Here is a 15,335-nt window from a genome sequence, read left to right as displayed (position 1 = left end):
GAGGGGCAGAAATCTGCTAAAAAGCTCAAAGTTGTGGGTAGGAAAACCAAAAGCCTCTCAAACCACACAAACATTTAAAAAAAGTAGTTAAGGATTTTCTGAGAAAATGAAAAGTAAACCAGCAAAAGACTGTTCAGTTGTATTAGTGAAAACAAAACCAGAAACAAAGAAAAGAATAATCAGGGTTGCTAATGCAGCGAGAACAGAGTTTAAAGACAACCTTGCTATGTCTCCAAAACTTAACATTCTGACCATTATCAAAGCACGGTTTATGATGATCATGGAATAAAAAGCAGAATAGATAATGGAAAGAGGGTATGGAAATTACAAAGCTTGTGGTAGTAGCCGAACAGTAGTTTGCTCAAATAAAGTTAAAAAAAAAAAAAAAAAAGAGGCTAGTACTGCCAAAAGAACAAAGGTGTGTAAAGAAACTCTGAATATGACAACACTGGAAATTGGGAAGAATAGGGTTAAAGAATAAACTAACAATTTAACAGTCACAACAATAAGGTTCTGGTACAACCCTTATAAAATTGGTGGGAACCAGGGAAAGAATTCATTTTAAAAAAGAGCTTAAGAAGGTCAGAAAAGAAAGGCATTACATGGTTTACAAATCCAGTCAACTAGATTGATCCAGTCCCAAACCCTGTATTCCTACAGATCTTCCTATTGCTACAGAAATATTCTGGAAAAGAAGAAGGAAAAAAAGACAATAAGAGAACAAAGCCCCTGAGAAAGCAGTCAGAACAGTGCATTTGTGTCAGAAAACGAAGAGACGGCTTGTACCAGAAACCGTTCCTAAACACATAGTGCCATACTGGAAGGGCTGGCAACCACTGACAAAAGGTTTTTATATCAAAAAGCAGCCTAATTTAGGACTCATCTGAAAAGAATCAATAAAGGAAGACCATCAATGCCTTGCCAGACTCATGTCTAACTTCTGCAGTTTCTATTGCCACTGTCAACTCCGTGCATTGTTTCAGTTCCTGCAATTCACTGCACTGTTGCTTGACACAAAACTAAAAAACAGAGGAGCAACTCAAGCACATCAGGACCATAACTTTGTTCCAAGTTTACTGGTGGTAAATAGGCAGAGACATAATGTGAGGCAGATGAAAACCCTGTGTCGCTAACACTTATGGTGTTGAGTATTTGTGGGTGATGTCGCATCCTGGCATGGAGATACTCCATTTACAGATGAACATTTTAAAGCAATAATGGTCTCACCTGATTATCACATCTCACTGCCTGCATCGCAACGACTTAAGTGGTCCAAGCTGGTATCTTATAAATGCTCCTACCCAGCCCCATAATTCTTCCAGAAAAATAAGAGACTAGTCTTTTGGAAGAATACAACCTCTTGTCTGAGAAGCCTAGCACAGAGCTGATGCTGCCACTGACCTTAAACAAGGACACCTAATGAAGTCATGGCCAGCATCAGCCATCAACCTACATCACTTTATCCCTCTTCCTCCACAGTGGCAACAGCAACAGTCTGCGTCTGAAACAGTCTGTCTCCCCCCTGCCCCCACCAGTTTCCTCTTTCCTTACTTCCCTGAAGTAACAGTACAACCCTACCTGGCTTCCATGTCCACCTCACACCGTCAAAGCACAGCACAACTGTGACGGAACATATAATACCTCTCTTAGGAAAAAAGAGGAGGCAGAAAAAAGCCTTGTGTGCAGAGAAAAGAGTCCAGGTGTGCCTGGGAAACAGGTAAAGAGGCTGTGTGCAACTAGAGCTATGAAGAGAAAGCAGAGTCCACAGGAAAGAGCAAACTAAGAAAAGCTGCTTCCTGTTCCTCTAGCTGACCTACCTTCAGCTGAAGATTCCCTTTCTCCAGAAACAAAATACTTTTGGCCAAGAACCTTTAAAACCTGTTCCTACCATCAGGACTGAACTGGAAAAAGACATGTATTTTCTTGAAAAAATTATTCTCATGTCACCATCACCAACACTCAGCTATACACTGAACCATCAGAGTTCTGTGAACGTCAACAAGTCCTCCACTATCAATTTCTTTGGCCGCAAAATCTACCCAAACTTGGTCTACCACAGGACTGTATTTATTGCCATAACCCTTACTGCAATGAAGCACTTACCTGTGGGAAGTCCTTTTCCCCTCAACCTCTCCCGAATAGCCTGGCTCCTGTCTGGCTGCAATTTTTTATCTCCATTGCAAGAAAGTTGATCCACCTGCAAAACAGGCAGTAATGCAAAGTCAAATGCAAAGTCAAATATTGAAAGAGCTCACATTAGTATGAAACAAGTGTCCGTTACTTAGATGCACAACGTAAGTCAGTGCCAAACAGTGAAGTTCAAGTTCAGAGTGGAAGTTCAAACTTTTTTCATAAAAAAAACCCAGGTTCATCAGTGAGAACATCCCCTAGAATAATCCATATTTGAATAATCTGTGCATTATTTTTACTACACGTTTGGTCTACTTTTTTCCACTAAGTGTAGATTAAGTTCACAAGCATGTAGCTGAAATACATTCCATCCCTACAGCAAACTGAAGAGACAGCAACACTTGAAAACCATGTTCCATGGTTGCAACATGACTGGAACTTGTGATTGGCCTGATGAGTTTTCTGTGTAACCGGAAGAACTGTCTTGTACCTGATAGTTTTACGCTGATACCTCACACAACTTATTACACATGTAAAATCTCATGCACTTGTAAGAAGTCTCTTCTTTAGCCCCTCAGGCACATTCCTTTCATGTGTCAGGCTTAACTACTCCCATTAACTTTTAACTTTTTTTTTTTTTTAAATCACTGCTTCCCTAAAAAAAAAAAATATTTCACACATACAATCATTCAAAGAGCTTATTTGCTACAACAAAGAATCTTTAGTGAGATCTTTTGATATGGCGGGAATCAGCATTACTTGGACAGTGGCTTAGCTGGGACGTGGGAAAGAAATCAAGCAGCCTTCTATCCATTACAGTTACAATGCAACTCAACTAACAGTAAAAAGATTGAATCAGTCTTGTGCCATATTGCCCTTTACAAAGCACATTAACATGGAAAGTGAAAACATTCAAACAGGACCTCTCAGCTGTGCTTCATAGACCACCAAATGACTAGTTATAAAGCTAAGACTTCTCTAGTCTTTGATAAGGCCAATCAAGACTGGTGGCACGCTTATCTTGGAATAGCAAGTTGTACTATGGTTCTGAAAAAACAATTTTATATGCTTTTCTTATTAACTTATAAATTCCAGCACACATACAGAGCACTAAACATTAAAAACAGCAGGGATGTCTAGCTAAGGTGGACGAAAACACTGCAGCACAGCTATGTCATTGTTGTTCTGTCAACACTCAGTTCTATTCGGCTATTTTGTTCTTGTCTTCTTGCAAAGCCAATGCAGTGACACATTATGAATTAGGTTAAAAAGGTTACTGGCAGAGAAAATCTAGAAGATTAGCAAAACTTCAGCACTGGATAACCGCCAGTAGTCCTGCCCCTTCATTATCAACATGGTATAGGGGACAGGAACACACTTGCTGGATTCAGCTCTCCACTGGATTTCAGTACGTGCATTTGGGACCACTACTGCTGTCTTTGGCAGGCCGGTCTAGATTAGTCTGTCACACTCAAACAACCTCAGACTCCCTCTGAAAGCCTGCTAACAAGAACAAGATGAGGAAAAGCAGAAAATTTGCTAAGCAGAAAGGACCATTAAGAATTTGGAGACTAATGACTCTTTCTCCACAGTGGCTGTTTCTATAGCTTGTGGCCCAATTTAAGGTTTGGATCTTTATTTTAATAGCTTCACTGCTTAAGGCCTTGTAGGCCTTTATTTCATTGAATCACAGACTAGTTCCACTTGGAAACTACACAAGACTTCAGACATTACAGCAAGGAGCACCGGACTGACAGACATAAACTCACAGACTAGACAATGCTTTGTGGAGCTCAGGCTCAGCACTATTTCTGGAGGCCTGTCATAACCAGCTGCTGCCAAATATTAGACAAAGGCAGGGACCTCTCACCTCATGCAAGCGTTTCCCAACCAGTTTTATGAAGAAACTATTTAATAATTAGATCATAACAATTTTTTTTTAAAGAAGGAAGCATTATCAAGTCAAACATTTTTCCTGCAATATCAGTGCTGTCTCTCCAGACACCAATTTCTACATTGGAGCTCAGGCTCAGCACTATTTCTGGAGGCCTGTCATAACCAGCTGCTGCCAAATATTAGACAAAGGCAGGGACCTCTCACCTCATGCAAGCGTTTCCCAACCAGTTTTATGAAGAAACTATTTAATAATTAGATCATAACAATTTTTTTTTAAAGAAGGAAGCATTATCAAGTCAAACATTTTTCCTGCAATATCAGTGCTGTCTCTCCAGACACCAATTTCTACATTTGGTGCAACCCCATGGGGGGTGGGGGGGAAAGGACTTGCAATGATATAAAACCAGATAAAATTCAGGACTATCATGGGATATCATTCCAGCAATTATAAACTGCTTGGCATTTGTTATAATTATAAACAGAACACAAGGAAAGCAAGTACTGGCCAGAGAACAATCTAACAATATTGACAATTTACAGCCTTTCTTTCTACTCAGAGCTTTGAAATTATTTAAGTATTCTGAAGTTACATTGTAATGTTTTAGGTGAAGGGAGAGGTTGCCTGTCAGGAATAGTAACTTTGTAAGATGAGTTCATGTAGTTTGTTTCACTTCTGAAAACAGTTTAACAACATTTGTCACCATTAGACAATAACGTCCTCCACAATTATCACATCCAAGAGCTGAGCAGAAGTGCAAGAGAACTGGCACACCACCTAAAAAGTCCCTCTTCCTGTTAATAAGCAACTCTCCAAAAGTCGAGCATAACTTTAAAAAAGAAAATTCACAGCAATCATTTTTGAAGCATTTCAAGTAGTAACAAGTCTAAGGCTTGCCCCAGAGTTCATCATCTTCTTTGTTCTCCCATTTTTCCCTACTCTTCTTTCAATGAAGACAAACAGTTCACAAAATTATCTTCCTCAGAAACAGCAGTGGTGAATGCATATTCCAGGAGGAACTGTCAAGTGCACAAACTGTTACAAGGGGAGAGAAGCAATTCTCTCCTTTCAACACTGACCCTTATCAAAATTGCAACACAGTAAAACAAGAGGAAGAATGACTGCAGAGTGACTGTGAATTAGCACCTTTGCTGTCTTCCTGCTCATCTCTATTATTCCTCAAATGCTGACACAGACTTACCCCAGACAGGCTTCCCAGAACCAGTCTGACCAACTGTTTCACATATGAAAAAGAAGGGGCACAGTTACTGTTCCTTATGTGGGCACTGCAAGCATCCAGAACAGTCCGTACAGATACGCGGGCATAAATGACATCTTCACACATGCCGAGGAGTATGCTGTTGAGATGATCTCCAAGTTTGATAGGCTAGTGACAAACGAAAACAGGAGGGATAGGAGAATGAGTTTTAATAGTGACTTCTGGTACACACAGAAACAAAAGACATTCAACACAGTAAAATAACTATTCACGAGACTTACTGCCTACATTACCTGAGTGCCAATTTGAAAGTCATCATCTAGGTGGTGAAAAAATAGCGGTTGTAGATCAGGGGACAGGCATTCAGCATCTAGATTCGATTCCTACTCTACAACAACCTGGTCCAAACAAGCTGCCTGATCTGTAAGGTCAGGACACCAACGCTTTCCTTTCTCAAGAGCTTAATGACTAGTGAAAAGGTTCAGAGGAAATTTTCTTTGTTGTTTTTGAACATTCTGCCAGTCACAAGCATAAAACTCAATCCCCATTACAATTATTTTGTAATCCTCTGTCTGCTATGCTCATTTTCTACAGTTCCTCACCTCACCAATATTTTGCAGCAGCTGTGTTAGCATTTCCAAAGTCCAGTGACATCATCAAACAATATCAACAAAAAAGTAAGGAATAAAACAGCAAAGCCACTGGTTAAGGAAACAGAGCTTCATAGCTGCAGGACAACACCCATATGGTTAAGAACAATCTAATTTAATTCTGCTCTACCCATTCAGTTAATCCAGCACACTGTACGTGGAATATCACGCTGCAGGGTATGCAATAGTCAGCGATAACACTTGATCTCAGATGCCACAGGCTCTTGGGACTTGAGCTTTCTGATCTGCAACTCTCCCAAAGTGGGTGGTTACCCACAAAATACAAGCATCGTCGTGCTTTTTGCATCACAGAGCACTTCAAACCATTACAATCTTCCAATCTTCCCTGTATTAGTACTCTTAAACTGCACCATAAAAAAAAAAGTATTCTGGACCACCCTGATTTAATTAACATAGGCTTTTCCAATCTATCTGTTTAGCGCTTCTAAATAACTGTAAAAATCACTCTTGTATTCAACCACACTCCCAGCAGAGAAGCAGGTCATTAACCAACACAGGCAGGCAAATATGGGAAAAAAAAAATTAAAAAATAGGAAGATCTGCACATGCAAATTAACACTTAAAAATAATGCCATACACAGACTGTCCTTTTGCCTCCACTAACTCCACAGGGCAGAGGCACCTGTGAGTGCATGAGAACATCCCAAAGGTAAATTCTAGACTTCTGCTCCCCCTTTCTTTCCAGGCATACCTCACCACACTGTCTTTGGAAAAATATTGTTATATCAAAAGGTAGACCACTCCTTCCCACTGCATTACTGTGAAACTGTTGCTACAATCTAATACCAAATGAAGAAACAAAGAAAAAGGGGACTAAAATTCATGCCTACTTTCTGCTTAACACCTACCCCTACCTAGGTCACTCTCCCACTGCTGCTGAATATGGTTCCTTTCATCTCCTACAAGACAGGAGAGCAAAGAAAGGGGATCGCTGTCTAGGAAAACACTGGGGCTTCTGGGACAGGCACAGTAGGCATTACAAATAAGTATCCCTAAAACAGTCATAGCTTCAAATTTTCTGGCTTTTGCATTCAGGCAGCTACTTCCAAATCAGTACAACCGAGAACCCAATTACCACTCTGTTAAAGAAAATATTAGGAACTGAATGCTTAAATTGCTAAAGAGCCTTTCAAAATTTCCTTCTTTACCCTTACACATAACACCAACTAGTAGGACTGAACCCAAATATGAAACAGAAATAGCTTATCTCCTTGAGCTGCACAATGCTCTGCCGAATCCCACAACTCCAAGTCCATCATCAAATGCTTTTTTTGATGCATTTCATCTTATTCACTCTTTTAGATATTGACTTCTAAAAGTTTAATTGGGGATGGGGAAGGAGCACCCAGAAAGATGACGAATGACATCACCTTCAGTCAGTTTTGGAAAGACAGTCTAGGAGTTCTGCCGGGTGTGTGAAATAACCCCATTGAGCAATAACACCCAGCTCTAAGCAGTCTGCAACTGTGTCTGCATTGACTGACAAGTCAATAGCAAGAGTCTACTCCCTATTCCAAACAATTCATACCCTTTCTTGGCCATTGTGTAACATAAGTATCTGTATGTGCCAAGTCCAGACTCACAGAAGTTACAGCAGCATAGAGAACGAGTTGCTTTATTACGAGTAAAGCAACAATGTTACTTAAATATTTGTTTTTATATAAGCCTAAACCAAAACAAATCATTTTCTCCTTTGTCAGCAGCTTAAATTGTTGTCTTTCAGCCTGTGACACTACAGGATAGACTAGCCCAGATATATCTTCATGGAAACTAACAGAAATGTAGCATCAGCACCTTCTTTCTGCAAGACACCACCACCACCACCCTCACACACTCCACAGGAAAAAGCTCCAAGTACAGGAAAGAAATCTTACTCTTCAGTGTCTCATTATGACACCCTGACACGTTAACTCAAACGCAGATTCAGTCAAACTATCAAGTCTGAAGTTGCAATATTAAACAAAACCAAATCTAAAAACTTACCTGACTTTGAGGAACTTCATGGTCAGCTCCCCAAAAGAGTGCCATACCGAGAGAATAAATATGGACCTGTCATAAGACACAAGACATTTGTCAACTCACTGAACAGGACTGGAAATGCAAAGCAGAACTTTAAAGTAGAGCAGCTAACTTAACAGCATTTCGCCTATATATATTCCTGGTGTTTAAGCTCAGTTGTCTTTCAAACTGTTCTCCTTTGCCATGAGGGTCAGGGAAGCAAATCCTACTGCTACGGAATGTACTGCATCTAACCGGTGCCTCTTTGTCTTCTCTGTTCAATTTCAAGTTTTCATCTCACATTGAAACCAGAAGCACATGTAATCCATGCGATCAGCCTGGTGTGGGGTACAGACTGCATGGTTGTATCCAAGGATCCTTAAAACTTTAGTCTGAAGGCAAGGCAGACCTTAGCAGGACTCAAACAGCGGGCTACTACTGTCAAGAGATCCCTAAGATTGGGATCAAAGGAAAAAAAGGAACAAACAGGAGTCACCTTAGTTTTAAGATACAAATACACTAATCATTACATGTATCATTAACAATTAATATCAACATTAATGACACTAATATCTTTACCATATTAAGCCCATTGGGACAGGGAATAAAACCTTTAAATACGGCAGAATTAAGAGCACAAACACATACTGCCACTGCGGGCGACTGTGAAAACAAAACAGGTAAGTGCAGAAAAAAAGCAGTTTTTCTGGACTGTATAAGTAACATACACTAGTGATGGCTCTTTCTACCAAGTTATTAGTAACATTTGTGCTACTTAAAGCAACAAGTTTATTAAATAATTGTGCAGGCAATGAACAACAATTACAGGGACAGTGATAAATTAAAAGTGATTCACTTAAGTCAGCCTCTTCACTAACTAAAAGCAAAACATCTTACTTAAATCCTAGGTATATACATCAAGATCTGTCCAGACCCAGGCACTTCATACACAGATTTTAAAAACTTAGGTGTAAATTTAGTGTACAAACGTAATGGATGAACTGAAAAGAACCTATGAAATGATAAAAATAATTTTCTTCTTCCCATACTAAATACGTAGAGTTGTTAAAAATCATATATCTAGAACCAGCTTAACGTCATACAAGAGAATTCATCTCTCTACTGAGGAGTCTCTCAGCCTACTCAAGACAACAAAATATATTCTCGAAGACTCAGAAAAAGGATGACGCATGAATGTTTTTCTTTTTAGACCAGATCGCTTGAAAGACATTATATCATTACTGCACTGTGCCAGGAATTAACCCCAAAACACAAGTATGATGTATTTTTAGATTTCTATTATAAAACAGAAAAAAATTTCCTTTTTATGTATTCGGAAGAGAAATACACAGCTTTGTGACAGAGTAAGGAAGTAATTACTAAATACACTTAGAAGCAACATGTTATTAAAATTGTTCTTGTAAATTCAACGTGCTTTATTAATATAAAATTGGAATTCAACGTACTCAGAGAAGCACTCCAATCCTAAAATTCTGCCACTTAAATCTTGGGGGATGGTCTCTGTCTAGCACAGTGTATGAGTCAGCGCAGGACAGAAAGGTTTCCATCAGTATAGGGCAGCGATATACCAGATACTGCTGACACATGGTTACTCACTGGTACAGTTCAGTCCAGCTGACTGATACTAAAGATGAAGGAACGGGGTCAGCTGGTGTGCATTCAGACACAGATGTGCAAGAAAGAAATTCAGGTAGAGAAAAACAGGGAAATGATGTTTTTCTTTGTGATAAAGCTGGAACAGAACCATGGAGAATTTCTTTGCAATCTTGCTCAGAAGGGAAAAAAGGAGGCAAATTTTGTTGCCAGTGGCATGTTCTGGCAGGACTGCAGCAGTGTTGTACACAGGTGCAGATGAAACACAGCTTTATGCTAGACGCAAATATGTAGCCAGCACTGTGTACCTAACAAAGGCTCACCCATCAGCCTCCCCTCCCAGAAAGAAGGCACTGGCCACCAAAGTAAGGTCTCTCTGTTCCATACAAAGAACAGAATAGGACAGAAGTCACAGACGAGCATCAAGGGTTCTCAGTTAATACAACTGCCCCATTCAACCAGAAACTTTATCTTTCAAATACTGAGAAAATTATTCCGTATCTGGTTTATTACCCATTACCCTTTCAACTGAAATACTAGAAATTCTTCCTTACATATGCAGATATACCACAGCTATATAGAAAAAGATTAATATACTTTCAGGGTAATAATGCATGCAAAAAAACCTTTTCAGAAAAAAAAAACAAACACCACACCTACACAAAAACAAACAAACAAAAAACACCAAACAAAAAAAGCCCCCCAACCCCTCCCATCCCCTAAAAATGCAAGAACAGCACTTAAGTCTATCATCAAAATTGTTAATTCTGATCAGAGGAGTGGTCATGGTCCTAAGTCTGTAGGTGTTCAAGAAGCGTTTGGACAACGCTCTTAGATATATGATTTAATTTTTGGGTTGTCCTCTGTGGAGTCTGGAGTTGGACTTGATGATCCTCGTGGGTCCCTTCCAACTCAGGATATTCTATCATTCTATGATTCTAAGCTTCAACATAATGGAAGATATTTCCAAAACTGAGAAGTGCATCATCTTCAACAAAAATATTATTGTACAACCATGCAATCAGACCTCTAAATTAAAACATGCTACCCTACTAATCTGAAAACAGCTTTCAAAATAAAAGCGAAGTGAAACAGTTTGTAAAGTGCTACTCCATCTACTCCATCAATAGTATTTCAAGCTTTATATTAACTTAAGGAGGTTTTCCAAGTACAGCATTTCAAAGTTACTTGCAAGCCACTACTACGTAAAAACCAAAAATATATCCACTATGTATCAACTAAACTCATTTTTGGATTTTAACATAATGCCTGCACACATATCATGCAACTCTCTCCTACTTTATACACCTTAACTTCAAAAATCAGATAGTCAGATTTCTGCTTGACTGGTGTTTGACCATTCCCCTTACAGATTTCTAACTGCTTATTATAGTTTGACAGCCTTAGGTTGTGCCAAATAGTCAGGAGGGGGGGTGGGGGGTGGGGGTGTGTGTGGAAATCGCACAACAGTCTGTTTACAAGATCATCACTGCTTGAGGTTTGTGCAACATTATGTCAAGTTCCTTACATAAGAGAGAATTCCAGAACGAAAACTAGGCAAAAACCATGTATTGAAAAATTGCGTTGTAAAAACCCAAGAATTTTGCTAATTTCAAATGATCAGTAATAAGTAAGTGTTTTTGTACAATACTACCTAATAAGCATTCATATTTAAAAGAGACTTCTCTCTCTCTCCAGATGAGGTAACCTTTGATTTAAAGGCACATAACATCCATCTCTTGAAAATGAAAGCATTTATTCAAAAATTCTAGTGGTTTTTTTTATTATGATACTTTTAATATTTTCCACAATATATAAATCAACATCAAATTCATTTCCCAAATTAATCTTTCATTAAAATTTTGAATGGTTTGCTTACTCTATTTCCAATAAGCTTGCAGTTACCTTGGACTTATTTTGTGTTCAATTTGACTGGGTGTCTTGGAATCAAAAGGGTATTCATTGACTGACTATCATTTTTTTCTAATATTTATCCTTGAATATACTGTTACTTTGTGTTAGCAAGTAAAGACATAACTCAAGAGACAAATGCAACCCTGTCACTGTCTGTTACAAGGCCTTCAGAAACAAGACGTTTTTCTGCCTTCAGCAGCTTTCAGACATGGTCCGATTTCAGAACAACAACCAAAAAGGAAAACACTGAAGATTTCCAGTAAATTAATTCAGTGAACAACAGCAAGTTGTGACCAAAAAAAGTTTAAATATGTTAAAAGTTACCAGAGTCAGCATGTGCAAAGCAAGATCTAAGAAACATGAAGTCAACGTATGAAGACAAATAACCAGTGTACCATCCAACACACAGTTTAATACAAATGTAAAGGGAAACAGTCAAAAAAAGAAGGATGCACATATAAGTTATTTATCAGCCCTACTAACTTCAGCTAATAAAGCCATGATAGGACAAAAGTTGTTGTACAAAGCTATGTTTCAGGTAGCTTTCTCCTTCCATATAAGCAAGTAAGCAAATAAACCCAAGAGGACTGATATGTTTGAAGCATTTCGCACAAATATACTACACTGTGTAGTTCCCAACCGGGGGATTACAGACCAGTATTACAGATACTCCAGTCTTTTTTTTTCCTGATGCATTATCAAAGATTATTTTATATATACTGGTATATACCATTGCCATCGTGAAAAGACTTCAATTCTTTGTACATTTCTAAGAATTCAACTGGAGGGTCTCACATGAGTGAATGTAGGATGAGTAACTCACAGATCCCATCTTCAGATTATGGCTGTCCTTCACTGCACCCAGACATGACTACCACAATGGGAGAACAGCTATGTGATTTATCCACAAGGTTTTAAACTGAGAACAAGAATGGTAGCAGCAAGTTTTCTTCAAATGTTTTTGTACCATCCCAGGCTATCAGAACAGTTAATTTTTCCCCCCAGTGTGTGCAAAACACACGCAGAAATCAAGCAGAGTTCAAACACAAAACAGGTTAATTCATCTCAAGCCCAAAGCCTGAAGCCTCAACCTAATGCTAAAGCTGAATACCACAAGCTGGTTTTATTTAGTTTATACATGACTGTATGAGTAATTTGCTTATGTAAAGCCAAAGCATGTCTATTTCCACATCCAATTGTTTCCCAATGAAAACAGCAACACAGTTGCTGCAGCCTAGAGTCTCAATTTTGTCATCACCTTCCAGCAAGCAAGGTTATACTGATATCGTGAAATAAATTCACACAGCCATAATCAGAGAGGATTAATCAGCGCTGCATATGTGCAGAATGCCAGTATTTGGCCATCGCCTATTGATATGCTCTGTGCTGGAGTTTACAGGCCACAGTGGTCCCTCTGAGTATTTCCTTCCAAAAGATTAAGATAAAGAAACATCACAGCATGGCTTTTAATAGTAACAGTTCTCTCTATTTCCAAAAGAAAAAAGTAACATACTGAATGAATACTAGCACAGAACAAAGAATGCAATCAGCTCTGACGAAGGTCACAAACATGTAATTTCAAAACTTTTTTCTGGTGTTTTTAAAGGCCTGTTTTGTATATTAACTTCGGAGTTGGCACTAGAGGTAATGTTACTGTCTTCAACAGTGTTGTTTCTCTTGAAAGAAGATAAACAATTCCAACAGTACGACCACAGAACTTGGCAGCTGCATCCTACATAACTGATCTCGAATTCGCATTGATGTCAGTGTTTTTACTTCTCTATTAAAACTTTCAACCTAGGTTGCTAATTGCTTATAATTTTGTCATAGATAAAGTTATATACGTATTTTATTATACCATTAATTTTTACTATACTGCAGGGCAAGAAGGATGTCTAAAGGGCTTGCAAGTAACTGAAGAAACAGTGATTTTTGGTGATATAGTCCTAAATAAAACTGACTATATACAAGGTTTACAAGAAAAAAAGCTGCAAACCAAAATACTCAACACAGAAGAACGTTTTAATAGTCCTTGTGCACACAACAGCAATCAATGCTAATACTGGTTTCCTCTGGAGTAAGAGCACGCTGATGTTCTTCCTGGAGGAAGACTGCCAAATGTCGTAATTGTTCCCAGATTACAACACTGGCTGCGGCTAGCCTCCTTCTCTAAGGATTATCGATCCAGAGAAGCCAAGGAGATGGAAATAGAGCTCAGCTTCCTTCTTACTCCCACCTCTAAATATCTTTGACTAGGCCAAGGGAATGGTTTTCTGGGGAAAACGTTACCATTTGCAACAAACTATTGTTAAGAAAACATTTGAGAAGCTAGTCATTTTGACTGTGCGTATCAATGACCTGGAGGAGATAACATATACAAACCTTACCTGAACATTTACCCTTAGGGAAGAGTTAAAAAAGGAATGTGGAAAGGAACAGTTTTGCACACAACTGAGGAATACTTACGTTAATTAAAACAAACTGTTTCTTCTGAGATGAGTGTAGGAATATCCCATTTTTTGAAGCCCTGGACTGCTTGAGTAATTCCTTTGCTTACCTCTCAGATGCATTTTGCCAAAAAAAAATTAAAAAAATTAAAATTGTTGATGTCACTGAAGTCTTTTAGAAAAAGAAGGTGAAGTGTTGCTTACTACTAGTTCAATGGTCAGTTATTCTGTGCAGCCATTGCCCAAGTATGGCTGTCAGTAGCACACACGTGACAGGGACCTGCACACAGACACTTCTTCATAAGTGCATACAGCCATAATCACTATTCCACTTTTACGGACAAAAACAAAGTAGGAGGATCCCTCCCCCTCACACAAAAGAGATCAATAATTACACATACAAATCAAGAACCACAGGGAGACAAAAAGAACAGTTTAAAGCTATTTTGTGAAGGGATCAACAGCAAAAGACAACAGCTGTCTGCCAAGGACAAGGTACTGTACCTTTTCAATGTCTGACAGAGATGATAGAGAATGGTTCTGCAGAACCTCCGGTGCTGTGAACGCTCGCAGGTCTTGTTGGGAGACATTTGCATCGGTAAATGATACACTGCCAGATGGAAGCAACAGGAGAGACCATGGAGAAATGATGAATCCCAGAGCAGTAGGATCAGCTGTATTTGAAAAGAAAAAAAAAAACCAACCCTGAAATCAAAGCAACGTTGTTTGATGCCCTTGCTTGATGTTATTTTATTTGCTCAAAGATAGGTTTAATATCAGCCTACATATTATTAATAGAATAGATTCATACTTCCTTTTCCACCTGTGGTGCTTCATAACCACGACCACCACCTCAATTTTAATCACACTAAGGAGTAATACTTATCTTTCTTGACTATTCTTTGCTATTATTCATACCAGCAAGCTCAGGAAGAGCTGCTAAAACACTCACAAGTTCTCCTGTCCTCAGGTTATTTCATTTATGTTACGGTCAACATAAAATGATCACATATATAATTCCTACAATAAGAATGTAGTTAACTGCTATACTGATACAGGACTGCTGCAGCAGTAATGATCTGAAGAGAGAAGACAAAGTTAGTAGAGAGAGGAAATACTCCTTGTTAGAGTAGCTTATAGAACTGGACAAAACAGAAAAGTTTTGTGGCACAGAAGTCCTTTTTAGCCTAAAGAAAACAAAATATTTCAAAAGAGAAAAAGAAAAGAATAATTCTAGGCAGCAGTGGAAGTGGGCAAAGAATAAACCTGAAACCTTAGTAAGATCGCCCACTCAAACCCTGTGAATAATACTTGAAAATAGCAAAACAAGCACTGAAATCAGAGAACCAAAAGTGACAAAGAAAACTTCCTACACCATGAATATGCAACTTGCCAGCTAGGCTTTTGATGTCTGATAATACTTATGTCAAACTTCTGGCCACAGACCT

At 38.7% G+C, this 15,335-nt stretch overlaps 1 protein-coding gene across 1 annotated transcript in view; it reads right to left on the bottom strand.

The window, feature by feature from the left end:
• Positions 1 to 15,335, bottom strand: part of PTPN13 (protein tyrosine phosphatase, non-receptor type 13) — a 101,329-nt gene that overhangs the window by 75,448 nt on the left and 10,546 nt on the right. Inside the window, exons 3-6 of the mRNA XM_009280264.2 lie at positions 14,392 to 14,561; positions 7,898 to 7,963; positions 5,226 to 5,411; positions 2,104 to 2,197 (exon numbers count right to left, since the gene is read on the bottom strand). Coding sequence (XP_009278539.1) covers positions 2,104 to 2,197; positions 5,226 to 5,411; positions 7,898 to 7,963; positions 14,392 to 14,561 — 516 coding nt within the window. The remainder of the gene's footprint in view (positions 1 to 2,103; positions 2,198 to 5,225; positions 5,412 to 7,897; positions 7,964 to 14,391; positions 14,562 to 15,335) is intronic.

This window comes from Aptenodytes forsteri, unplaced genomic scaffold, assembly GCF_000699145.1.
Source record: "Aptenodytes forsteri isolate BGI_AS27 unplaced genomic scaffold, ASM69914v1 Scaffold227, whole genome shotgun sequence".
NCBI classification, from domain to species: domain Eukaryota; kingdom Metazoa; phylum Chordata; class Aves; order Sphenisciformes; family Spheniscidae; genus Aptenodytes; species Aptenodytes forsteri.
The sequence above is the reverse complement of the archived record's forward strand: the minus strand, read 5'-3'. Positions and strand labels throughout refer to the sequence as shown.